Below are 23,208 nucleotides of genomic sequence, written 5' to 3'. Positions count from 1 at the left end.
GAAACAGACATGTATGTACTGCATGGAAGAAGTGCTTCAAAGCGCCCACCTGGAGGGACACAAGCCCGTATCCCCCTTGAGGCTGTGGAATTTGGGACACGCCTCTCATGGGACTCTTCTAGTCCAAACCCAGGTTTGGGGTATGAAAGAGAGGTAATTTACTAGTTTGGAGGCCAAGAAGTTGACTTTTCTGATCTTGAGATCTTCTACAACCTCTTGAGAAGATACATGACTCAGCAACATTACAGATTTAGTTTTGGGTGAGGAGGAGGATTTACGTGTGTCTGAGCACTACGTGTACTTGCATAGGCACTAACATAATTGGCACTATTTTAGGTTCGAGAAATATAGAATGAACACAACAGACAACAACTGCTGTCATGGAGTTTAAGTTCTAATGGTGGGAGGCAAAGAACAAAGAAGAAAAATATATAGGGTATGATATACAGTGCTGTGGAAAAGCACTGGGAAAGCAGGAAAAAAAAAAGCAGGAAAGCACTGGGATGGAGAGTAATTTTAAATGGGAGAGGGGTAGGTAAGATCTTAATAAAGGATGACATTGAAGCAATTACCTGTTTGGGGTGGAGGGTGGGATGAGCCATGAGGTTATCTAGGAGAAAGATAGTTCTGGGCGGACAGAACAGGGAGTGTACACGAGAGGTTCATGGACCAGCAGTGCGGCCAGGACATAGAGCAGAGTGAACAAACAGGAGGATACTGAGAAAGAGGTCAGAGGAGCACAGGCTAGAGTGTCTAGTACCCTGTGGGCCACTATAAAGAGTTTTGCTTTCACTCTGAGATGGGAAGCCATTGAAAGGTTTTGAGCAGAGGAGTGACATGAAATGACATATTTTAAAGACTCACAGTGGCTACTGGGCTGAGAATAGATGGGAAAGGAGCAAGAGGGGAAGCAAGGAACATTGCAATAATATTGCAATAATCCAGGTAGGAGATGATGGTGGCTTGATCAATGCAAAGATGCTAAGCATCTTGCCCAAGGTCACATATCTGGTAAAGGATGGAACTAGGATTTGACACAGAGACAGATGTCAGTAACTACTGGATGTTCTCAAGAATTTTCATGTGAATAAAATCAGGAAGTAATCATTAAAGTTTCCATTTTGAAAATTTATAAAATTGTATGTTTATTTCACTCTCTCCTTAAACTGGGAAGTCTCTAGGCTCTTGTGGCAACATGTTACTCTCCTTTCTGTGTATGTTTATAGAGAGCCTAAAAAATGTTCAGATAGATTGGGTATAGGCTGTGAGGAAAAAGAGGAGTCGAGGATGACTCCACAGTTCTTAGTCCAGAGCATGGAATTTGTCATTGTCATGGGGAAGACAAGTTTGGTGAGGGAAGATCAAGAAATAGCTTTTATATAAGTGGATAAGGAGGAACCTATTAAGCAACCAAACAGGTATGGTGAGTAGGCAATTAATATAGGTGCCTGGAGTTCAGAGGTGTGGTTCATTCTGAGTGCCCCAGGTGAACTGATTATTAAATATTTTGATTACCATGAGATGTTAAGTATTTTGAATATTACTTTTGATAATATCTATTAAGTGGTATTGCAGTTGTCTAACCCATTTAGTACATAATGTGCATATCCAGGTTTATTTTTACTAAAAAGCCACTTTGATCATATAATTCCTTTCCTCAAGGGTCTTTAGCAGTGCTCCATGGCCTATGCAATAAACTTAAAATTTCTTAGTCTGAAATTAAAAGCCTTTCACAATTTGATCCAAATCGACTTTAGATACACCACATGAGCCCCCCTCTAGTTACACTGAGCTTGCTATAATCCTTCATATTTAGGCTTGTCTATCTCTGTTTCATTTAAGTTGCTCCCCTTACAATAATATATCTCAGTTCTCACCATCTATGAAAATCCTATCCAGCCTTCAAGGCCCAGCAGAAATTCCAACTCCTGCAATAATGATTAAAGCTCTGAATTCTTACGGTCATGTCTCTCTCTCTCTCTCTCTCTCTCTCTCTCTCTCTCTCTATATATATATATATATATATATATATATATATATTTATTTATTTATTTATTTATTTATTTATTTATTTATAGATATGTAAATTTCATTAGAAGTAGGAACTTTTGTTACTTTTGTTTATTTTCCTTTGGAACCCACTTAGTGCCATGTGCATAGTAAGTGATGTGTAAATGATTGATGGTCCCTATCTTTAAGGTCATATCATTATTAACATCTAAGCTCTTCTATGTATTATCATAGACAGCAACCCCAGGAAGAAGACATCTCTACTATCCCTAGTTTACAAATGTGGAAGTTGAGACTTAGGGGCCTTAAGCATCATCCCCAGATTTACAAGCAGTGAAGGTAGAGCTGAGATATGAATCCAGATGACTGGACTCTAGAGTCAGATGTTTTGTCACCACTACGTACGTACTCTGTCTCCTACCTAGATAGCACATTCACTTAAAAATCTATGCAAATAGATTCAGGAAGCAAAGGAGGTTTTTTAACCCCCATTCTAAATGGATATTAAAGAAAAAGCCATGTTTATTTTACCTGCCAAAGAATCCCTCCAAGCATGTATAGAAATGTGATGATCTCTCTTGAACTAATTTTGAGAGAATTATCATCAACCGGAATGATAGTTACAGACCACTGACCGGTAGTTCCTTGGTCCTTTACTTCACCATATTTCCCTCTGTTAGTTATTTTCCTCTAGAGATTATTTTATTCACTTGAGAAATGAGGACTCTTCAAAATCACTTTGGAAACATGGAGTGACATGTCCATTTCTCTGAAAGTTATTGCAGCTAGTGGGACTTCTCATGAAACAAAGCTTGACTAAAAGCCAGACTCTTAAAGTATATAGCATATGTGAAAGGGATGGAGGTGAGGTGAAGAGGGCATATGTAACAGAAAATATCCAGTTTATTCCTAGGACTGTACTAATGCAAATTCCTTTTTTCTCAAACCGAACTTGGGACACTCCAGAAGAGTTATTGTTTATTCACAAATCACCACTTGGCTCTCTGGAGCTAATAGAAAATCTGTTTGTTGTTAAACTGCCATAGCAGAAAAAGAGGGAAAAATTTATAATGAAAAATGCAAAGATACAGGATTTCCATTCAGTAGAATCACTCATATCATGATGGGCTACAACGATGAATGTGCAACAGGATACCCACACAGAGGGGACCCAAAGACGACAGTGCCTGGCAAGAAAATGTTCTTTCTAACCATTTCTTTAGGTCAGTGTTAACACATCCACTGGGTTATTATTACCAAATACACAAATAAGGCTGAAGGGAACCTTGAACCATATATAATTATGTTTTGTGTGTGTGTGTGTGTGTGTGTGTTTGGGGCAGGGATTGAGAGGGAAAAAATATATTTTTATGTTATTGTCTTTTTTATTCTTTTCTGATGAGTAGATTTTACTGTTAATGAAGTGTCAGTCTCCAGGAAATCCCTGCTTATATTCCCTAAAATCGAATCATATGTGAGTCATAAGTTTTACCTTTAGAACTCTGAACAATTTCATTCCCACTTGTATTTTTGGATATTGCCTTAAGGAAATATCATTCTATTTCACTCAAGTGTACCCCCCAAACAGACCAAGAAACCAGCAGAAAGTAAATACACACACACACACACACACACACACACACACACACACACACACACTCCAGGTGGAGAGAGCCACAGATATCAGGGGGCATGACCAGTTCAGGAAGCAGAGGGAATTCAGTTCGTCTGGAGCCCAAGAATTGGAGATGGGTAGAAGATCTAAAGGAGAAAAAGGAGGGCCAAATCTTAGCCACCCATTCATTCCCTTTTAAAGAATCTGAATTTCAGGAGTTTAAGGATTTATCCTATGTATATGTGGATATCAAATAGGGAGGTCTAAAGAAAAACGTAAATTAAGTGATTGACTAAATTCTTCCTTTTCTCCTTTCAGCAACACATTCTTTCCTTTCTATATTGTTGCCTTGTCTTCTGTTCCCTCTCCTCCAAGTCAAGAATGAGGTCTTCTGCTCTATCACGGCCCATCTGTGTAGCTCCAAACATCTGCTTTCCGTGCTTTTATCTGCCTTACTTATAATGTGCTCCATTATCTCAGTGCCCTGTAAAACGACAAGCCAACTCATTAAAGCTAAATGTTAGTGCAAAGATTTTACTTCCATGGGATCATGGAGAAAATGTGGACAACCTATGGAAAAGACAGTCCTGAGACTTTAAACTTGAGAACCAAGTTTAAACTTCCTGCCAATACAGAAGATTAGTTTTTACGAACAATACCCAATAACTTTGTAATGAATTATTTTCTTTTTAGTTCCATGAGAATTATGTATGACTCATTAAATTCTGCACAGCTAAGCTGACATGTATAAGGCGTTGCCAGAAAATCCTTCCCTTAGGGAAGCAAGGAACTGGGCTGTCAAAAAGTCAACAGTTACCTAATTGATCTGGAAATACAGTGAAGTTACGGCAGCTAGTCTACTGAGGAAAGACTTGGCTTGCCTAGGCCTTCTGTGGTAACTTCTTCCTCCGGTGGGAGAAACTGCCAGTAAGGGAAGAATGGCAATTTACATACCATAGCAAGGCTTATCTGCCTTGTGTGTTAGTCACAGCCTGCAGCTTGAGACATGCTGGGAAATCCCTATCTGGAAGAGAAGAAAAGTTATAATCACACTTGCTGTGCTTTTAACCTTATTCTGTATAATTCACATACAGAGTCACTTCTGTACATTTTCAGTGAAAAACTGTTGCTATTATTTTCTATCATCAGTTAACTATTTGTGTGGTATTTTAAAAATTATATATATATTTGCTCTCACTTTAAAAGACACCATTAAGAGAGATTTTCTTTGCTTTTTTCTTTCTGCTCTCCAAGACTCCAGGAAAGCCAGCTTCCGTGACACATTTCCTACAGTCCACAACTAGAATGAGTGGTACAGAAAGTTCTACGGAGCATGCAGAGGTAAGAACGCATTTCTAGGGGATGAATTGACCATATATATCATCGACAGCATTGCTAATGGCGAATTATGCAATGATTAATAAGAGTAGAAATGGCTAGTTTGCTTTCTTTAGCTAAGATCTGCTCTATATATTTCAAGAATGTTATTCAACAAAGGAAAAATACCTAGGTGACTGGTTACATTTCCTTTGACACCTCTGAGCTACATTTCTTCTTTTACAAAGTGAGAAATAAAATCTTGTCCTGTCAGCTTTTCAATTCTATGTGTTTCATATTTTGCTCTTGATTTCAAGGAATTTGGTTTAATGTAAAAAGAATATTATATTTGTGTGGTTAGAAATAAAAACTATTATAGCAATAGAGTATCTATGGTGAAATACTTCTATATACGTAATTAATACCACAGTCATTGTTCTGTTACTGGTTACTGCAACAGATACTTACTAATTGAATGAATGAATGAAAGTGCTTTCTTAAAGATTTTTTTAGAGGTAACTAATATATAATAGGAAACTGAGACTTTTGGGTACATTTAGGTATTTAATTTAGCAGTCTCAGAACTTGGATCTTTTAGAAGTTCGTCTGGGTATTAGGGTAAATGAGAAATCAAGGTCCAAATACTTTGAACACAGATTACATTTTATAGGGGATAAATGTTCTTTAAATGAGCCCTTAGAAGGACCAGTGACTAAAAATCTTTCTATGCCTTTATTAGCAACTGGGAAGCACAGCAAAAACAAGTGAAAAGTTTCCCCAAAACTTTGTATTTAATTGATTTTCTTTCATTTTAATGCACACCTAAGACATATGAATGGTGGTAAAATGTTGATTAACCCTCAGAGAAATCCCTAGTGATACATTTATGACTTATAAGCCATACCTATTGCTGTGCTTTCTCTGTCTTGCAGATTTAATATCTTTACTAAATCATTTTATAAATGATTTTTATAAAGTTATTTAAAAATAACTCATTTATAAGAAAATCAAGGGTCAAAATATTTCATAATTTTTTTCCAGAGAAAATTATATATGGAAAAAAATGCATACTATCTGATTATTCTTAATCTAGATTCCCAGAAAGTAGGATCATACAAATATTTGTTGGTCACAGATTCTTTTTTTTTTTTTTTTTTTTTTGGTCTATATCACAAACAGAAAAAAGACTTTTTGAGGACCTAAAATTCATATTCCGAAGCATGGTATGGAATGGAAGAAGCTTGAACTTTAGTGTAACTCATGATAATCAGTGGTATTTATTAAAAATAGAGGTGGGATAAATAGGTGGAGCACAGAGGATTTTTAAGACAGTGAAACTATTCTCCATGATACTACAAATGAGAGATACATGTCATTACACATTCGTCTAAATCCATAGAATGTACAACAGCAAGAGGGAACCCTAATGTAAACTGTGGATTTGGGTGATAATGATGTGTCAATGTAGGCCCATCTATTAACAAATATACTGCTCTGATGGGGGATGCCAATAATGGGGAAGGCTACCCATTTGTTGGGGCAATAGGTATGTGGGAAATCTCTATACTCTCCACTCAATTTTTCTGTGAACCTAGAACTGCTTTAAAAAGTAGTCTATTAAAAAGAAGATGGAGGTGCTATGGTTCCCTTTCAGAAATTCTGATCAGTGTTCAGGATCCCCTATGTTTAGCAAGCTCCCAGGGTGATTCTGATGTGCTCTAGTGGTGAGAACCACTGGTCTAGAATCCAGTCTCACCAAATCTCTGCTTCACAGAGCCCAGGACACACTAAGTAGGGCTGGCTCACAGCATTCTCCAAATCAAAGATGCCTGATATTTAGTCTGTGCTGATCCAGAATAAGTCGAGTCCCTTGGAAGTCTTCCTAAAAAAGGGAAATCTCAATTGCAGGACCCAACATATTTGTCACCTGGAAATTGATGTCACTTCTGGCACTGGGCTAAACCACCTTGAGGTCAGAAGCAGGTATAATCATTCTCATTGTGTTGACCTACAGAAGAATGGCTTTTTAAATGCAGTCTTAGTTACACATGGATCTGAATAGGAAGTAGCTAAGAAAACTAAGAACAGCATCTATAGAGGTATAAAATACCGTCAAATCCTAAAACATTGTGAGACAAAGGTAGGTAGAGAAAAGATAGAAAATAGTTTTATAAATCATTTCTAATGAAAAAAGTCCTTGAAATCCTATGATGATTGCAAAACAGCATTTCCTGTAACGCTTGTGGCAAAGGCCAACATGTTTTGAAAATATTTCTTAATTGCTCATGAATACCCTTAAGCAATTTCGTGGTCCACAATAGCTATTGAGCCTGAAACTGAATAGCAGATTTAGGCACGACCCTCATTACCCCATTCATTGTATTACTTATATGACTCAGCCATGCGATGGTTTTAAGACTACTGAGTTAAAACAGAGAAAACAGTACTTAAGAAAACTTTGTTGATGGTCGATTTAGACAGATGTCAGGGAGTTTCCAGAGCTTTTGTGCTTTCTTTAAATGAATAATATTTTTTTTAAAAAAACTGAAAAGAAAGGTGGTTAATTTTTCACCATACCAATGATTTATTATTAATCTAAATTTGTCACCTAGTAGCTTTATACAAAGGGCTGGTTAAAATTACAAAATACCAGATAATCTATGCCCACCTCTATAACATAATCATAATGATGGTCATTGAGGTAGTTAATTTATTGTATTATTGTTTCAGAATCAATTTGTTGCCATTTAACTGTAGTGTGTTGGTCTTTTTTTCTTGGTGGTTCTGTCACTTCTCTGACTTTTGCCAGGGCCACTCTTCAGATCATGGGTATGTCTACAAAAATGAGTTTTTAAAAATGTTTGCCAGGTAAATACCTAACATATATCCATGAAACTTACCTGATTTCTATATACATTATACTCTGAATTTTCTTTTTTTTGGAAAAGGATTGAAATCCAAATTCATAAAATCTTAATTTCTTGCTTTTCCATTATATAGATACATTTGTAATTTATTAGAGAATTATTTTGGTACTTAAGTCATATAAAAGAGTCTAAAATATAAAGCTTTGTCATCAACAGGTCTCTATGAAGGACTATGGTGTGAGCATTATTATTGCTAAAAAATTTTTATGAATTACAACATGAGAGTTTGTGAAGAGAAGCATTTCTCCTGTTTATAGACTATTCTGTTTCACTCTTTTTCTTTCTTTTTTTTTTAAGTGGACTCAATCATCGAGAAGAAAGAACTTAACAAATTCCCTTGAACAAAAGATAAGGTGCCTGGAAAAACAGAGAAAAGAGGTAATTTTGAAATATTAGTTGAAGCAACATGTGCCGTGGATTAATGCTGAGAATAAAATAGGCACCTAGTGCCTTTTATTTTTGTTATTGGGTCACAGTATTTATCTTAAGGATACTGGACTGCATAATTTTGAGAGCAAATACTTCTTTCTTATTCACCTACATATCTCTTACTCGGTCTCTCAGTGCTTGTGCAAATGAATAAAAATGACAAAGCCATAAATCCAATAATTATAATCTTAATTTTTTTTTAAACTTAGACATTTCCTCCACATGGGCTAGGTGAGCTTATCATCTGTGCCCTTTATGGTTGGCACTTGACACACCTTGAAACTCAAACTGTCAGAGGCTTTATTGCATCATTGATTAGGTGCTATGACTTCATGAGTTGGGCATCTGACCAACAGGGGTTAAGGAGCATTATCATAAAAGAAATTTGTTTTAAAATGTCATCGGGAATGTGATGGATATTATTTTGAGTTCCGTTTTTCTGAGTTTAATGAATATTAGAACCTCTTTATTCTCCTTGACAGAGAAAGAGGTAAAAAGTTAACAGTTTTGGCACTCTGTTGTCAATTTTGTAATTCCTTTTCGAAATCATTTTCTATGCTACAGCCTTCATGTTTTCTCCTATGGTTTCCTCTACCCTTCTTTGATACTGCATAAAATAGTGTGCCCTTCTGGAAAATTACTGAACTATAGCAGAGTAATGTTACCATAGCATAGAAATGTTAGTCCCTAAAATAACAACAGATCAGGGATCTTTACATAATAATATTATATAGTCTTATACTAAATAGTCATATCTATTTCCAGCATAAGAGTTACCTAGCAACTGCCACTCTGGATTAGATATTTTGTTTTGTAATTAAGAGAAAGTCTTGCTACATTTTAGTCATTGTGACAGTCTTCTCCATGTCTGTCCCATATTTATAGGTGTTGGAATTCCTCTTAATGTGGAAAGTTGTAGACTTCCCTTACAAGAAAACTGAAAACAGGTCTCAGTGTTTTTTCTTTCATCTATTTGGCACACAGTTTTAAAACTTTCAAATTGTTTGCAGCCTAAATTGTTTCTAAATATTTTCTTATGACAAGACTATTATTCCCTGAAAAACCTATGCTTCCAAAAAGGTGATATTATCCATTAGCTGAGTATATAATACAAATCATGTACTGATTTTTTTAAAAACACAGTATTGCAAGCAAATGATTATCAGTTAATTGAACTTGGAATTTTTTAATATAAATTCTGCCTTTAAAAAGCTAGAAGAAATATTTCATTATAAAAATCAATGTAAGCACAAAAAATATGGAAAGGTTTGAAAAAAGGCCCTTCAAATATTAATAAATCTTACATAAAACCATTAATACAATTTTTTATCAGATTCTGGTTAGATTAAACAAGAAGATGAAAATTCAAATAACTAAGCAAAGTTAGAAGTTGCTAATAAACTGTTCAACTGACTAGTCAAGATATACCTAAGGCTTAATAGTTTTTCATATGTGAACCAATTATGAAAGGCGAATGTGTTCAATTAACTTATCCCAGATCTACCAGAACTTGGTGGAAGGAATACTGTCTTCACCCATGGCTTCCAAAACCTTAGTAGCCTCGAAAAGTGATTTCATTTTGGCTAAATTTCCAAATGGGCAAAACCCTGTGTTGATTTACCAAATTTTAATCATTTCAGCTCCTGGAAGTTAACCAGCGATGGGATCAGCAATTTAGAAGCATGAAAGAGTTATACGAAAGAAAGGTAAACACCGCTCTGTTTGGTATTTGCTTTAAATCAGTAATCTGGGGGAGACAAGTATGTGAAGATTCTCATTGATTTCAACTACAGGAGATTTGTGGATAGCCAGCTGTCTGTTGAAAAATGATAAGGGGGAGGGTGCTGAGTGCATTATTGGCCTCTTGGTACTGAAGATTAATGAACGAAGGAACGTGTCAGTGAAATGTCTTAAGCATGGCAAAAGAAAGGTACTAAATATAGCCCCCAGTGCTGTCTCTAGAGTTCTTGCCCACATTTATCATAGCTCACACAGTATCCTGGCCTCGGCTTTGTTACTAGCAGCCATAAAAACACAAGGTTATAAGTGCGGTGAGAAATGGCTTAAAGTTCATACTTTTTTATGCAAGGCTACTGCTCTAATTCTTTACAGCATAAGCTGTTTTCCACAGAAAAAGAGACAAGCAGTGTTAGCGGTGAAAGTGTGAGGGGAAGTGGGGAATCCCTTCTTCTCTCCAAAGCATGTTCTCTGTCAAGAAACTTTTGCTTTGGTGAGAAAGAAATTTTTAGGAGGAAATATATTTTAAAGGGTAAAAGTCAGTTTATAGTTTAAAACCATTCCATGTTCTAAAAGAGAGGAAAGAGAAAGTAAACTCCCCCAAATAATTCAGAATCAAGAAACTTGACCACAAGTGAGTAATACATTAGTATTGCTCTTTTCTTCCTCATTTTGATACTCAGAGTATTAAATTTGGAAAGAGCAGGATAACGTTTCACTACACCAGGCCATGGTCAAGCCACCTTATAATATTCGGTCTGGACAGCTTTGGGATCTCCAAATTTTAAGGCACATGATCCCAGAGAAAATTGTTTAAGCTGCCTTCCTGAACGGCTTGCAGCTGCATGAAGACCCAGGGTTAACAATGGTCACAGTTCCCATCTTTGATGAAGTGCCTGTCCCTAAGGCTTTTCTCACTGGACCCTTGTCACTCAGACGACTAATTTGGCATTTAGTAGCAGGTCAGATGCTGCAGGTTACTGATGAGTTAAAGGTCATGTCTGTTTTTCGGCAAGGTAGGCGTATTCACTTATCCCCTATCCTTCGCTGTCCTTTTCAGATCAGATGAGGCACACCTTGCGAGCTGAGAATAGAATGACAAGCCTAGAAGGCTCCCTTAAGGTCCACGGGTTTATTTCCTCGAAAGTGGTGTGGTCTAAGAGAAAGGAGGCTGGAGGCCGTTTTGGTGTTTGCTTTTTTTTCTTGTAGAGGAAACTTCTTTTTAAAAGCAAAAGACCCGATCTTGGTTTGGGGCGGTGGGAAGAAGAGCCACTCCCTAGGGGATGCCCAAGACTGAGTCAGTTCTGTCCCCGGGTGCTTAGGCTGGGAATAAATCCAGGGGTTTGTGGGCTTCAGGCGAGGTGTCGGCAGCTGTCTGTGAACCACTTCTACAGGTCGCAGAGCTGAAAACGAAACTGGACGCCGCAGAAAGCTTCCCAGGCACGCTGGGGAAGGAGCTGCCGCAGAGCCAGAGGGAGAGCGACCGGCAGCGGCGCGAGGAGGTGGGCGGGGCTCGGGGAGCGACGTCTCCGCCCCCAGGAGCGCGCGGCAGTGGGTGGGGGCGGGGGCACCTGCCTCCAGACGGTTGAACACCAACCGTTTATTCAAATCAACCCTCTGCAGAGCGGTGACCGATGGGCAAGGCTGTACGGGTTACGCAAGTCCCCAGAGCCAAAAATAGGGGCCACTTCTCTAGAATCAGAAGGCGGGAGGTGCCCGGCTCACTTCCTTCTTTGCCGCGCAAACAGGCAGACCTTCGTTTGCCCGGCTCCTCCCGCGGGGAGAACTGAGCCGGGGCTTCGGGGTATCTTTCTCGGACATCGCCGCCTGGGAGAAAATTCATTTTGCGTTTTTGCTTTTACTCATACCGATCATTTTTATTACCAGTGTTGATAATACGACAATTCCTTGTATTTGTACAGCTGCTTTTCAGCTTACAGAGAGCTTTACAAATAAGTGTTACTTTTGTCATCTTAAAAATATAACATTTTTGAAAAGTATCTCACCCTCGTCGTCTCATTTAACATCCTCAGCCCATCTGTGAGGAGACTCTTATTTTTGCCGTTTTAGAGATGAGAAGACTGAGACGTAGGGCTTCGATGACTTAATGTCCTCGATCATGTAGCACGTGGAAAAATGGGACTTGAGCCCAGTCTCCAGACTGGAAGGCCCCTTTAATCCTCCTGAGAACTAGAAGGTGGCCATTGAGGTGATGGCCTCTCTTAAAATAGAATCCCGGTTTTACTTTTAGTTATGGGACTCCATGGATTTGTAGAAAATGGGAGGAGACCCTTGAGCTCTAATGGCCTCTCATTTTTTTCAGGCATGTTAGGAAAGAACGAGAAGGGTAGATTTTCTCAGGTGAAGTCTTGTGATGCAGTTGGCTGTATTTTCAAACGTGCCCAAATCTTAAGGCAAGGTCACAAATCAGTGCAGACATCATCAGTCCAGGTTCCCTTCCTTGCTTAGCAACTCCCATTCTGCCACGTAAGAACCTTTCGGTTCCATGTACTCGCAGCACAGGAATCATGGTAATTTTTTCCCTATGCAGTTGGGACCATTTTCTTGTGGAAATAATTTTCTCTTAAACTATGCTAAGTTAGAAAAAGATTGGTAAATTTTCTATGTGTGCATATGGACCTATTCTGTTTAAACAAAGGCAAAGAGAAGTGTTTTCACTTTTAAAGAAAACGACTCACCTAAAGTGGATTTCTTTAATCACTGTGATGGGAAATATTAGCTATTAAAATAATATACTTTAACATATATCTTAGCTACTTCCTCATCTTGATTTACCTAAATTCCAGAATGTTTATTTTACTGGGTTAAAACTGTAGTCTCATTAAAAATTCAATTCACTCCACAAAAAGTTTACTGTCCAGAATATAAAATTAAGAGACAGGAGGCAGATGTTGTCTGAATCCAGAGTCTGTTAGTGTCTAAGCCACCGACCTTGCTTCAGGTACTTAAAACACTGGATTCCTTGAAGGTGATCTGGAAAGCGGAGGAGTGATGGCAGTTGGACTAGCCCATCTCCACCTTTTAAAAGTAATCATCAGAACAATACAGTTCTCTGAATAATAATCTGTGGTGAAATGTCTTATTGCCTGAGGTTTTATCTTTTATCCTCTTCTCTGTCTCTCACCAGTCCTGAATGATGCAGGATTGGGCTTTGAGATATTTGGTATCTTTTGTTGCAATGACACTTTGCATATTAGAACTTTCAGTTATTTTTACCGAGTCACTCTTTCATCACCTTGTAAGGGTGCATAGCAAGTAGCTTTTTCTGCAGACCCATTTGACCCTTGAAAGTGAGGAGTGGGGATTCTGATAGCTTGTTCTGGGGTCACGAAACTTAGTAGCAGTAAGGATAACATAAAGATTTCTTCTATCCTAATCCTGACCTCCACCCAGAGATTATTGCTCAAATGGAATGTTAAGTGAAAATCTAGCAGGTCCTGTTTCTTGTTTGTTTGTTTGTTTGTTTTTTATTTCAGAAGTAGTCCTACAATATCATCTCATCTGAATTTTATTGATTTTGAATTTGTTTTCTTGCTTTCTACTTCAGAAGGAAAAGGAGAGCCTAAATGAAGAATTACATGAATTGAAGAGAGAGAATAAGCTTTTGAAGGAAAAAAATGCTCTCGCGAACCAGAAGAAGCAACATTTTGAATGCGAAATAAAACGCCTCAATAAGGTATCAGGCCAGGTGAAGCTGGAGAGATCAAATGAGAGGTTTCTGTATAAAGAGCACTTTCTGGGCTGAGGCTCACAGCAAAATCCACACTGCAATGCAGCTCACAGTCTCGGGGGCTTGCACGGGAGGTCTCTGTAATTGCATAAATCACTCCTCTCTGCTTCGTTCAGCCATACTTGGCTAAGAATTTTTTGGGGAATTCATGTCTCTGCAAAGAATTGTCATTAAAGAAAGAGATAAGGAGAAATTATAGAAGAGAATAAGAACTTTTTTTTTGGTAGTTCAAAGAACCACATAAAGCAAGTGGGTGTTTGCAAATAGTAGCGTTATCTCTTGGTCAACCACAAAAGTTTCCTGAGGAAAGCAGGCTGCTCTTTAAAATCATCACTGTGGAGCTGCTGAGTGTAGTACAGACTATCTGGAAGCAGGCTAAACGCCAAACCCAATAATGAGATGGCAGCCTTCCTGAGAATAAGCCTAAAACTCACCTTTAATGGGGGGTTGGGGAGTGGGGTGTAGGTCTATTAAGAAAATGCTGGTGATTTAATGCCTTTGCTCCAACAATTCAAAGGAGCCTGTGAATTGTTGCAAAAGGATGACGTGTGTGTGTGTGTGTGTGTGTGTGTGTGTGTGTGTGTGTGTGTTGTTTTAATGGACTAAACCTTAATTTTCTTGGGGGGAGGGATTACTGACTTGTTCAGGGAAAAAAAATAAATCCTTTGCTGTTGACTTTTCCAAGAGCCACGTCGTATGTGGACCATAGTAATACTTGTAGTACATGGTTGAGTTGAGATAGTCATCTCTCAAGCTAGATATTTCTTGACCAAAGTAACAGAAATTATCTTCTAAAAAAAGAGTAGGTGGTTGACTGGCCTTAAACACGTGCTCAGTGCTTGCCTTTGGGACCGTGTGGCATCTTGTAGTTAAGTAGTGTTCAGAGGTGTAACTTAAATATCCCCAAAGTGTTAACTATATGCCTGTATGGTTGATAGGGTGCTTTACAAATGTCATGCTATGTTTGATCTGTTTATGGGGCAAGTTATTATTCAGGAGAAAATGAGAAATTGGAGATTGACTTCGTAAACAATGTACTTCTCTGTCGTTTAAGAGAGAAAAACAATGTTCAGAGATACAAATTCAAGGCAAATGAATTTTCTGTCTTAATCACTGCTGGAAATCCTTCGCAAATGAATTAGAGGAACTGACATTAATTGAGATTATATTTGAAATCTCTCCCATTTTTGATATGTTATTACTTATCAGTTTTCTTCTGTTCTCTATTTCTATAAATGTAGGCACAAGGATATAAAGCCTGTAGAAATTAAAACAGCCAAGAACTCTGTTTTTTACTCAAACCCATGTATAACCTTCATTTTTGTGTAGGTGTGTTTATAGAAAAATTTTTTTAATTAGTAAAAACTTTAAAACTCATGATTATAATCATAAAATCTCAATGAGAAAAATTAATTTCAGTAAAATTCAGAGCTTGTCATCTTCTCAAAGAGGATTTTTCTGGTTATCTTAATTAAAATTGCATACTCCACTTCTAATATTTCCTGTTTTAATTTTTCCTTGGAATTCATTGCATTCTAGTATATGCATAATGTCTCATATTTATTATCTTAATTGTATCCTGTCTCCCAGTCTTGATTGTAAGCTCCATGTGGGCAGGATATTTGCAGGGCAGACTTCTCTCCTAGGCAAGATGGACACAGTATTGAGGGCCCACAATACTTACAGTGGCCCATTAATATGCTTAATTCCTCTTAAAGTCAGAAGAAAAAAACTAAAGTATGAGGTTGAAAAAACATTTTCATATTAATATTAACATATTCATCTTTGTAAGAATGCAATTATAATATATAATTTTACTACATATTTATTAGGAGGAAGGGGCTCACAAAGACAACAGTCATAATGGGGCCCTGAGTTTCTCTATTTTGTTCACTGCTATATTCCAAGTGCCTAGAACGGGACCTTGCTCATAATATGTTCTTAAATATTTGTTGACTGGATGAATGGATGAATTAACTAATTAACGTAATTTGCTGGTACATAATATGTTCAGTAGCCAATTTTGGCCCTGAGATTCATGCTTTAATAGGTGTAACACATTACTTATGAGTAGTAAGAAAAAATAAAAGGTACTTCAAGCCAGAAAAGATTTCATCTCACACATCTATACCTTCAACTGTCACTTTAAAAACATAGATAGAAAGTGATGAGCTATAAAGAGATTTTTTTTCTCATTTTTTTCTCATTTAGGTTTTTTCTCATTTAGTATTAGTGTCTAATGAAATGTAAGAAATTATTATTTTACAGTATAGATTTTTCTTCTGTTCTCTTTTACCACTGTAATAAATAGAAGTTACTCAAAATGATAATTTGGGTAGCTAATTGTGCACACCATTCATCACAGCATGGAAATTTGGGGTCCACTCTGCTTGCACAAACCCACTGCCTGCTGACCCGGTCTCAGCAGAAATTGGTAGCATGTCACCTTAGCAATTAACATATGGTTTTCAGAAGTTCACACAACTGTGTGTACTGAATTTTACTTATTTGCTTTGAGGGAGATACCTAAGGGCATTGTTTTCATCAGGTTCTTGACAGAGAAGCCAGATGTTTGATCAAAGTGAGAGAAATTACCTGAGGCTAGTCAACCAGGGCCACCCATGGGCAAAATTGATGTGTCTGACATCTTGCCATTGTGAGATGGGTAGATCTGTTTAGTATATCCGTGCTTATGGTAAACTGCTGCTCTAGAGTAGGTTACAGGTGTTTGTTCAAGGAAGTTGGAAAACCCCAAGATGGAATAAATGTCTACTAGACTCACCTTTCGTTTATGACTCATTTGCAAAATTTCTAGAAGTCTGAATAGCATGAAAGGTAGATCAGAAAATTCAAATATTACAAGACCTACAAAAAATAGTCTATTCATAGCTGTAGGATATAGAACCAGCATATTTGATTATCTTGACTCACTTGGCTCACCCCACCCTAGATTCTATTACTAGTGACACATTTTTTAAAAATATAACTATTATGATAATTCCTAGAACTATGTAGCTTAGCAATAAATTCTAACAAAACACAAATTATTAAGCAACTTCTGTTGTCTAATAATTCTTGGAGGAAGAAAAAAGTTCTTGTTTTTCTTACAACTACCTGAAAAATGATATTTACATCAGGCTAGACTATAAGACATTCTATTAGGAAATTTCTAATCTTAACTATGCATATTTAAGACCTTAAATTTGCTTTTCTTTTCTATCCTTATGACCATATTGTATAGTAATGCAGGGAAGTGAGTTACTAATAGATTCATCAAATGAACACTATCGAAGCTACTAAAGAAATACAGAGGTAGTAAAGTCTTGGAGCTTTGGAAGTGAACCTTTTCTATTTGTATAGAGGACTCATTTGATAATGAGCAAGTAGTCATATTGTGTGTGGGCTCTGAGACCACAACAGGATGAGGTATGTTCTGTCACAATTTTTGGTGGCCGTTTTATTTAACTCATCATGAGCCAGAAGTCTTCAGAATAGAGACAATGTCTTTCATATAATCTGAAAACGTATAGTATATATAAGAGTGCCATGGAATTATGAGTAAGGATGATGAGCTGGTTGGCAAATCTAAGTGTCTCTTATTCGCTTCACTTCCTCACCCCATGGTGAAAACACCAAGTTGTACTGCATGTCAAGAAAGCAGAGCACTCTCTCCACCCTCTAGTGGGTTAATGGATGTTTTATTGGAGAATAAATATGACTGTGTCTAGGCCAAGGCATGTTATGCTGAAGGAGTACAGAGCAGAACCGTACAACAGTGGATAATGAATCTGCCTGGGTTTCCATTTATGTGAGTTTCCCTCTGTCCTGTAAGGGACATGGTTATATAGCAGAAATACATTATTCAAAATGCCATCTGATGGGGATATATGTATATGTATAGCTGATTCACTTTGGTATAAGCAGAAACTAACACACCATTGTAAAGCAGTTATACGTCAATGAAGATATTTTTTTTTTTTAAATGTCTTCTGAGATCAGGAGCTCAGCTTTTGAGGAATGCAGATTCTCAGGCCCTGCTTCCAGATATACTGATTCAGGATCCCTGGAGGCAATGCCCAGGCGTGGGTGTGTTTGCTACCTCTCCAGGTGATTCTGATGCTCCCTAAAGCTTGAGCCTTATTGATGGAGCATATATTTGACTGAAGCGGAGACTCTAGAGAAAGGCTGTGTATCTGTTTTCCACTCATGGTTGACTAGGTGGAAGGGGCTCTAACACCAAAGCCTTCTCAAGTAACAATGAGAGTTGAATAACATAAGTACCATCATGGAGAAAAGACGGAGATTCTGATATAAATGCATATATGAAGAAAGTTACTCAGTGATGAAAGTAGCATTAAAAATGAAATTCTACCTTAGGAGTGCATTTGAGATGACTGTAAGAATTGTAGAGAAATTCATATAATGTGGCAACTCTCAGGCCAACAGTGTGCTTATAACACAGGCTCTTCAGGATGCCTTGAAGATGGAGTGTTCTTCATCTCCTGAGGACTGTTTGGGGAAGTCTGAAATGGAGTGCAGCCATGAGGAGATGAGAACAGAAATGGAAGTGCTCAAACAGCAGGTGAGAAGTTGAAAGTGGAGCAATCATGCGGAGAACTTAGGGCCCATTGTTCACGCTGCTTTAGCCATTTCTGGAAGTCCTCCTATTCAAAACATGTCAAAGGTTTTTGCATGTATTTTTATTAGAATTACCTAATTTTAAAGCTTTATGGGAAAATATAGATCCCCTAGTCCAACTCTCACACTTTATAAAAGAGAAAATTGAGTTTCAGATGGGTTAAGTGGCTCGCCCAAGATCCTACACTTAAAAAGGGGGCATGCTAATTAACCTTTTAGTGAAATTCTATTAGCACTGGGTCTAGAGGGTTTCATGTAGACATGATTTATTTTGAAGACACTATTAACCCAAACTCTGGACCTTTTCAGAAAATGGTAGCAGCCGGGCTATTATTGTGTAGCTGCAGGCCTCTGGGCTTTTGAACAATGAGGGCAGCTTTAAAGGGAATACTCTGCACAATCACAGTCACTGAAGAGCCAGTTCTGTTCATCTACCCCTACATACACAGGGCACCACCTAGGAATTTACTGATGTACAATGGTTTCCTCCTCCTACCTCGCCCCACTTCACTCACTGTTTCCAAGTGCACAGCAAGAGTAAAGGATGTTCTCTCTAAGCTTCTGCATGCACCAGCAACATAGGGCTGTGGGGATATAGCACTGCCTAAACTACTTGAGTCTAATTTCAGTTCAGCCAGCTGGAGCTGGCTTAGCTGAGGAGCCACCCATGCATATCACATCTCTTTTCCTGTAAGAGGTTAAATAAACTAATATAAGCAAAGGGCTGGAACATTTCAAAGTGATATTGATAAGTACAGGAAATACAGGAATTCCAATCCCGGAAGCACACATTGTCAGTAATATGTTAGCAATGGCAGGGGCAGGGGATAGGATGTCATAGAACAAAGAGCCGAGAAGTATTATTTTCTGATGCCCCTGGGTATGACTTGTTGGCTGTTTTGCTCTGAGCAAGTGCCAATTACAAGGATTCCTGATGCAATACAAGGAAGAATAGAGCAATTGTGGTATTGTTGTTGTTATTTACTTTATTGTTATTACTTCATAGGAAGTAACCTATCTATAAATCTAAAAAATTCAGAGCATTTGACATAAAGTTGGATTTTCTCTTCCATCAACTCAGTTTGAATAATCTGCTTCATTACATTCAGGATCAAATATACAGCTTGAAAATAGACCCATGGAAAGAATAAGTGTATAATCAGAGTGTTAAAACTGCCAAATTCTCAACCCCTAAAGTACCACTGGCGCTAGCCAGGATTCCTCTGAAAAAGGTACTGCTTACGTTCAGACACCTGAGTCATCTTCAGTGCTCCCATATAATGTACACCACATGCGAGAGAGTTGCTCTTACACGTGTTTATAGTAAAGGTTTAATTCGTATTTGATACAGACAATGGCAGGTATTCTTCTTCTCATAAACCCCAAGAGTAGACCAGAATCCATCTCCTTCGTTTCTGTATGGCCCTTTTGCTAGCTTTCGGCATTCACATTTTAACTGTGCACATTTCTAATTGGGTACCCACAATCATTACATCACCAAGTGCTGCGTGAAACCCTAAAGGATTTAAATTCACAAAGAAACTGAGCTTGAATCTTGGCCATCTAAGTGATGAAATTGCTATCAGTGTTGTGTTTGATACAGAGTGTTCTGTTCTAATCAGATGGACTTCTCCCACTTCAGATGCCTCTGGTAATTATTTACAGAGCATTGGTTTAACTGTGTCTGGATTTGAATCGAGCTCTCAACCAAAAAAAAAAAAGCACCCCAAAACAAAATGTCAGCTTGGCTGTGTATAATTCCCTTGCAACCTTCTGGTGAATAAAGCCTTGAAATTAAATATGTATATCTGCATCTAGATCCATGTAAAATGTTTAATTCCCCCCCCTTGCCTATTACATTTTGTTCTATTATTATTGACTTAAAATTGATAATCCTTTAGTTAAAATTTGTTGCACTGTTGCTGATGGTGGTGCAATGTGCATTAACTTTAATAGACGAAATCTAGCTACTAGGTTCTCATGTAAGTTGTAGTTTAAATCTGGTTTTAGAGGAATTCCTTTGCTTCATTTCTTAAGCTTCATTTGTTTTCATAACTCCACATTCTAGTCTCCAAGCCATCAGCCAACACTACGCCAATTAAAACAACAATAATTAAATCTGTTTTTGGGGGGGTTGTTTTGATTACTTTTCTGGAATATTTGGAGTACCTCTTGAGAGGCATTCCACTAGAATGTTACTCTTTTTTATGATATACTCCCACAATTATTTATAAAGGCCAACTCTGGTGAATATCTTTCAATAAACATGCTTTGCTTTCCCACATACATGAGCCTTCCATTTCTATCTTGTGCTAAACTTATAATTTATATTTAGAAACTTTGGCATGTCAGTTTTTAGTGGTTTCACTTAGCAGCTATTGTCAGTAAACTGTCTTTCAGAACTTCAAGCAATATTTATACATCAAAGCCTTGTTTTAGAGATGGATGATTTGCTCCAAAACAGTGAAACTTAACACTGATGGGGTGGGAGGAGCAAGGCTTCATCACAATCATGGAATATGCAATAAAAAATCGGTGAGGGGAATTATTTTCAAAATATCCATGTTATTACTTTACTTATGAATTTCTGATATATGCTCAAGGAGAAAAAAGTTGAGAACTGCCATTATAAACAAAGTGAAAGATAAAATTATAGTCATATGTATCAAGATAGAGCCCCACCATAAAGAAATATTCATGAAAAGAGGACGGGAATGTCTCAGATTGGACAAATGCAGATAGCACCACTCCAGAACTCATTTAAATGGCTTAAGAGAAAAGGAAGCTAGCAGTAACAGTAAGTTAATATTTCCTAGGTGCAAATATACGAAGAAGACTTCAAAAAGGAGCGATCAGACCGAGAAAGACTTAATCAACAAAAAGAGGAGCTACAGCAAATTAATCAAACTTCTCAAACCCAGTTGAACAGGCTGAATTCTCAGGTATAAGTCCAAATAATCTTTGCCAGCATGTATGTATTTTATTTTTATTTTCTCATTTAAAAATCCAGACATTTTGGCTTCTGTTAATTGCCGTTGGATTTTTTTTTTTTTTTGAGAGATTAGCACCTGGTATGAAATCATTCTTAAACAATCCTGTAAAGAGATGAAAATGACTAGAGATTTCTTTCATCTTAAGTATATTAAGGAGTTTTCCAAGAAATCAGATTCCAAAGACTTTTATAAAATCCAATTCTTTTGATCTTTTTCTCATAATATTTATCTTGGTAGAATGGGAGTTGGAACTACCTAGCACTCAAATTCAAAGCCAAAACACTCTAGTACAGTAAAGTTGTTTCTAAATTCTTATCAATTTCTTTGAAGGGCTATGTTGGAATGTTCCTGTCTTCTAAAAACACACATACTAAATGTCATTTATATACCTAGTGAAACCAAGAATTTTGTTCAGTGGGTTCCCAGATTTAAAGTAACCGGAGTGCTCTCAAGGAAGCCAGATAATGTTAGCCACTTTATTAGAATAGAATATTAAATGTAAGCATACTAAAATTAGGTGCAATAGAATTTATTAAACATAGACTCAGGAAGTTGCCGTGATGGGTAAATATTGATGTTAATGAGGGAAACGTAGCTAACACAAATTTGGCTTAAGAAAAACAGTGAACCACGAAATTCTTAATTTGCAAAATTATGCAGTGTTTTTCAATAAACAAGAAATTGTTGTGGGACAGGCTGTGACAGCTCTGTAGCTTCAAGATTCTTAGTCTTAGAAGAGATTTTAAACTTTGTCATCCCCTTCTTCCTAATACAAAGTAGATTGTGAGTTAAATTTAGTTTCTTCTTTGACATCTTTTTTAAAGATTAACTTTAAGTTCCTAGTTTTACATGGAGAATTATTTGGCAGAACCATTTCCTTTCTAAGAAACTGGAAGGAATAAAATAACGGTAAAAATATAATAAACTGCTTTTTCTGAAAATAATTCATGCAGCATACTTTTACAACAGTGGGTGAGAAAATGTTCTGATTGTTCTTGGTGAGAAAATCACTGTCTCAATTTGTATGCCTTACATGCAAAGCTGCCTTAATTTTTTTGAAGTTGTCACTGCACAAATCATTTTACTTCCTGCCATATTTTAATTTTATTCATTCTACTACATTAAATTCAGATTGATGATAAATATTTGTCTAGACTGGCAATGTTCTTGCCATTATAAAAGCTGTAGTACAGCCAGAAACACACAACCACATACTTACATTATAGACTGTAATTCACAGTAATTTTCATTCCCGTGTCATCTGTAATTTTTGACTGATATCAAAAAATAAATGTATTGTCTAATTACAGTACAGTATAACTGCTTATGAACTAGGGGAGGATCCTAGTGATATGCTAAAACTATCAAAATTTTCTATATAATGATAATCCAAGCATTTATTCTTCAAAAGTCTCATTTACTCAGGTGAAAGGAAGACAGAATTCACCAGATGTAATAGATGGTTTAACAATCTATGTTAAATGTATTAACAGCAGATTAAATGCCGTGATAGAATAGGCATTACCTTATTTGAGTAGCATATTACCTGTGGTCCAAACGGACCACTTGACCAAAGGAATTTTTAGGTCAAATCGATCTGCCACTAGTTGCTTACATACCAGAGTTTATTCTTCCTATCACGAAGGACATTTTAAGGCAATGACTGGTAAAACAGTCAGTGTGGTGAAGTGAAAGATACTTAGGAGATACTTAAGGATAAAAGCCCAATGTTCATGCCTGCTTTGACAATCAGTGAGGACCTTGATCAAATATTCAACCTTTCTGTGCTTT

The 23,208-nt window shown here is 37.2% G+C and overlaps 1 protein-coding gene across 4 annotated transcripts in view; it reads left to right on the top strand.

The window, feature by feature from the left end:
* Positions 1-4,672: 4,672 nt before the first annotated feature.
* The window catches only part of TNIP3 (TNFAIP3 interacting protein 3), a 34,560-nt gene continuing 16,024 nt past the window's right edge, over positions 4,673-23,208 (top strand). For 3 of the 4 annotated variants that reach the window (XM_057547073.1, XM_007172409.2, XM_057547071.1), the window contains exons 1-7: positions 4,673-4,966; positions 8,167-8,247; positions 9,939-10,004; positions 11,430-11,537; positions 13,604-13,732; positions 18,249-18,368; positions 21,241-21,366. In XM_057547073.1, coding sequence (XP_057403056.1) covers positions 4,931-4,966; positions 8,167-8,247; positions 9,939-10,004; positions 11,430-11,537; positions 13,604-13,732; positions 18,249-18,368; positions 21,241-21,366 — 666 coding nt within the window. In that variant the 5' untranslated portion in view covers positions 4,673-4,930. The remainder of the gene's footprint in view (positions 4,967-8,166; positions 8,248-9,938; positions 10,005-11,429; positions 11,538-13,603; positions 13,733-18,248; positions 18,369-21,240; positions 21,367-23,208) is intronic. The other variant, XM_057547072.1, reaches the window with a different exon arrangement.

The sequence above is a fragment of the Balaenoptera acutorostrata genome, chromosome 5 (assembly GCF_949987535.1).
Source record: "Balaenoptera acutorostrata chromosome 5, mBalAcu1.1, whole genome shotgun sequence".
Classification (NCBI taxonomy): domain Eukaryota; kingdom Metazoa; phylum Chordata; class Mammalia; order Artiodactyla; family Balaenopteridae; genus Balaenoptera; species Balaenoptera acutorostrata.
This window is presented reverse-complemented; position numbering and strand designations above follow the sequence as displayed.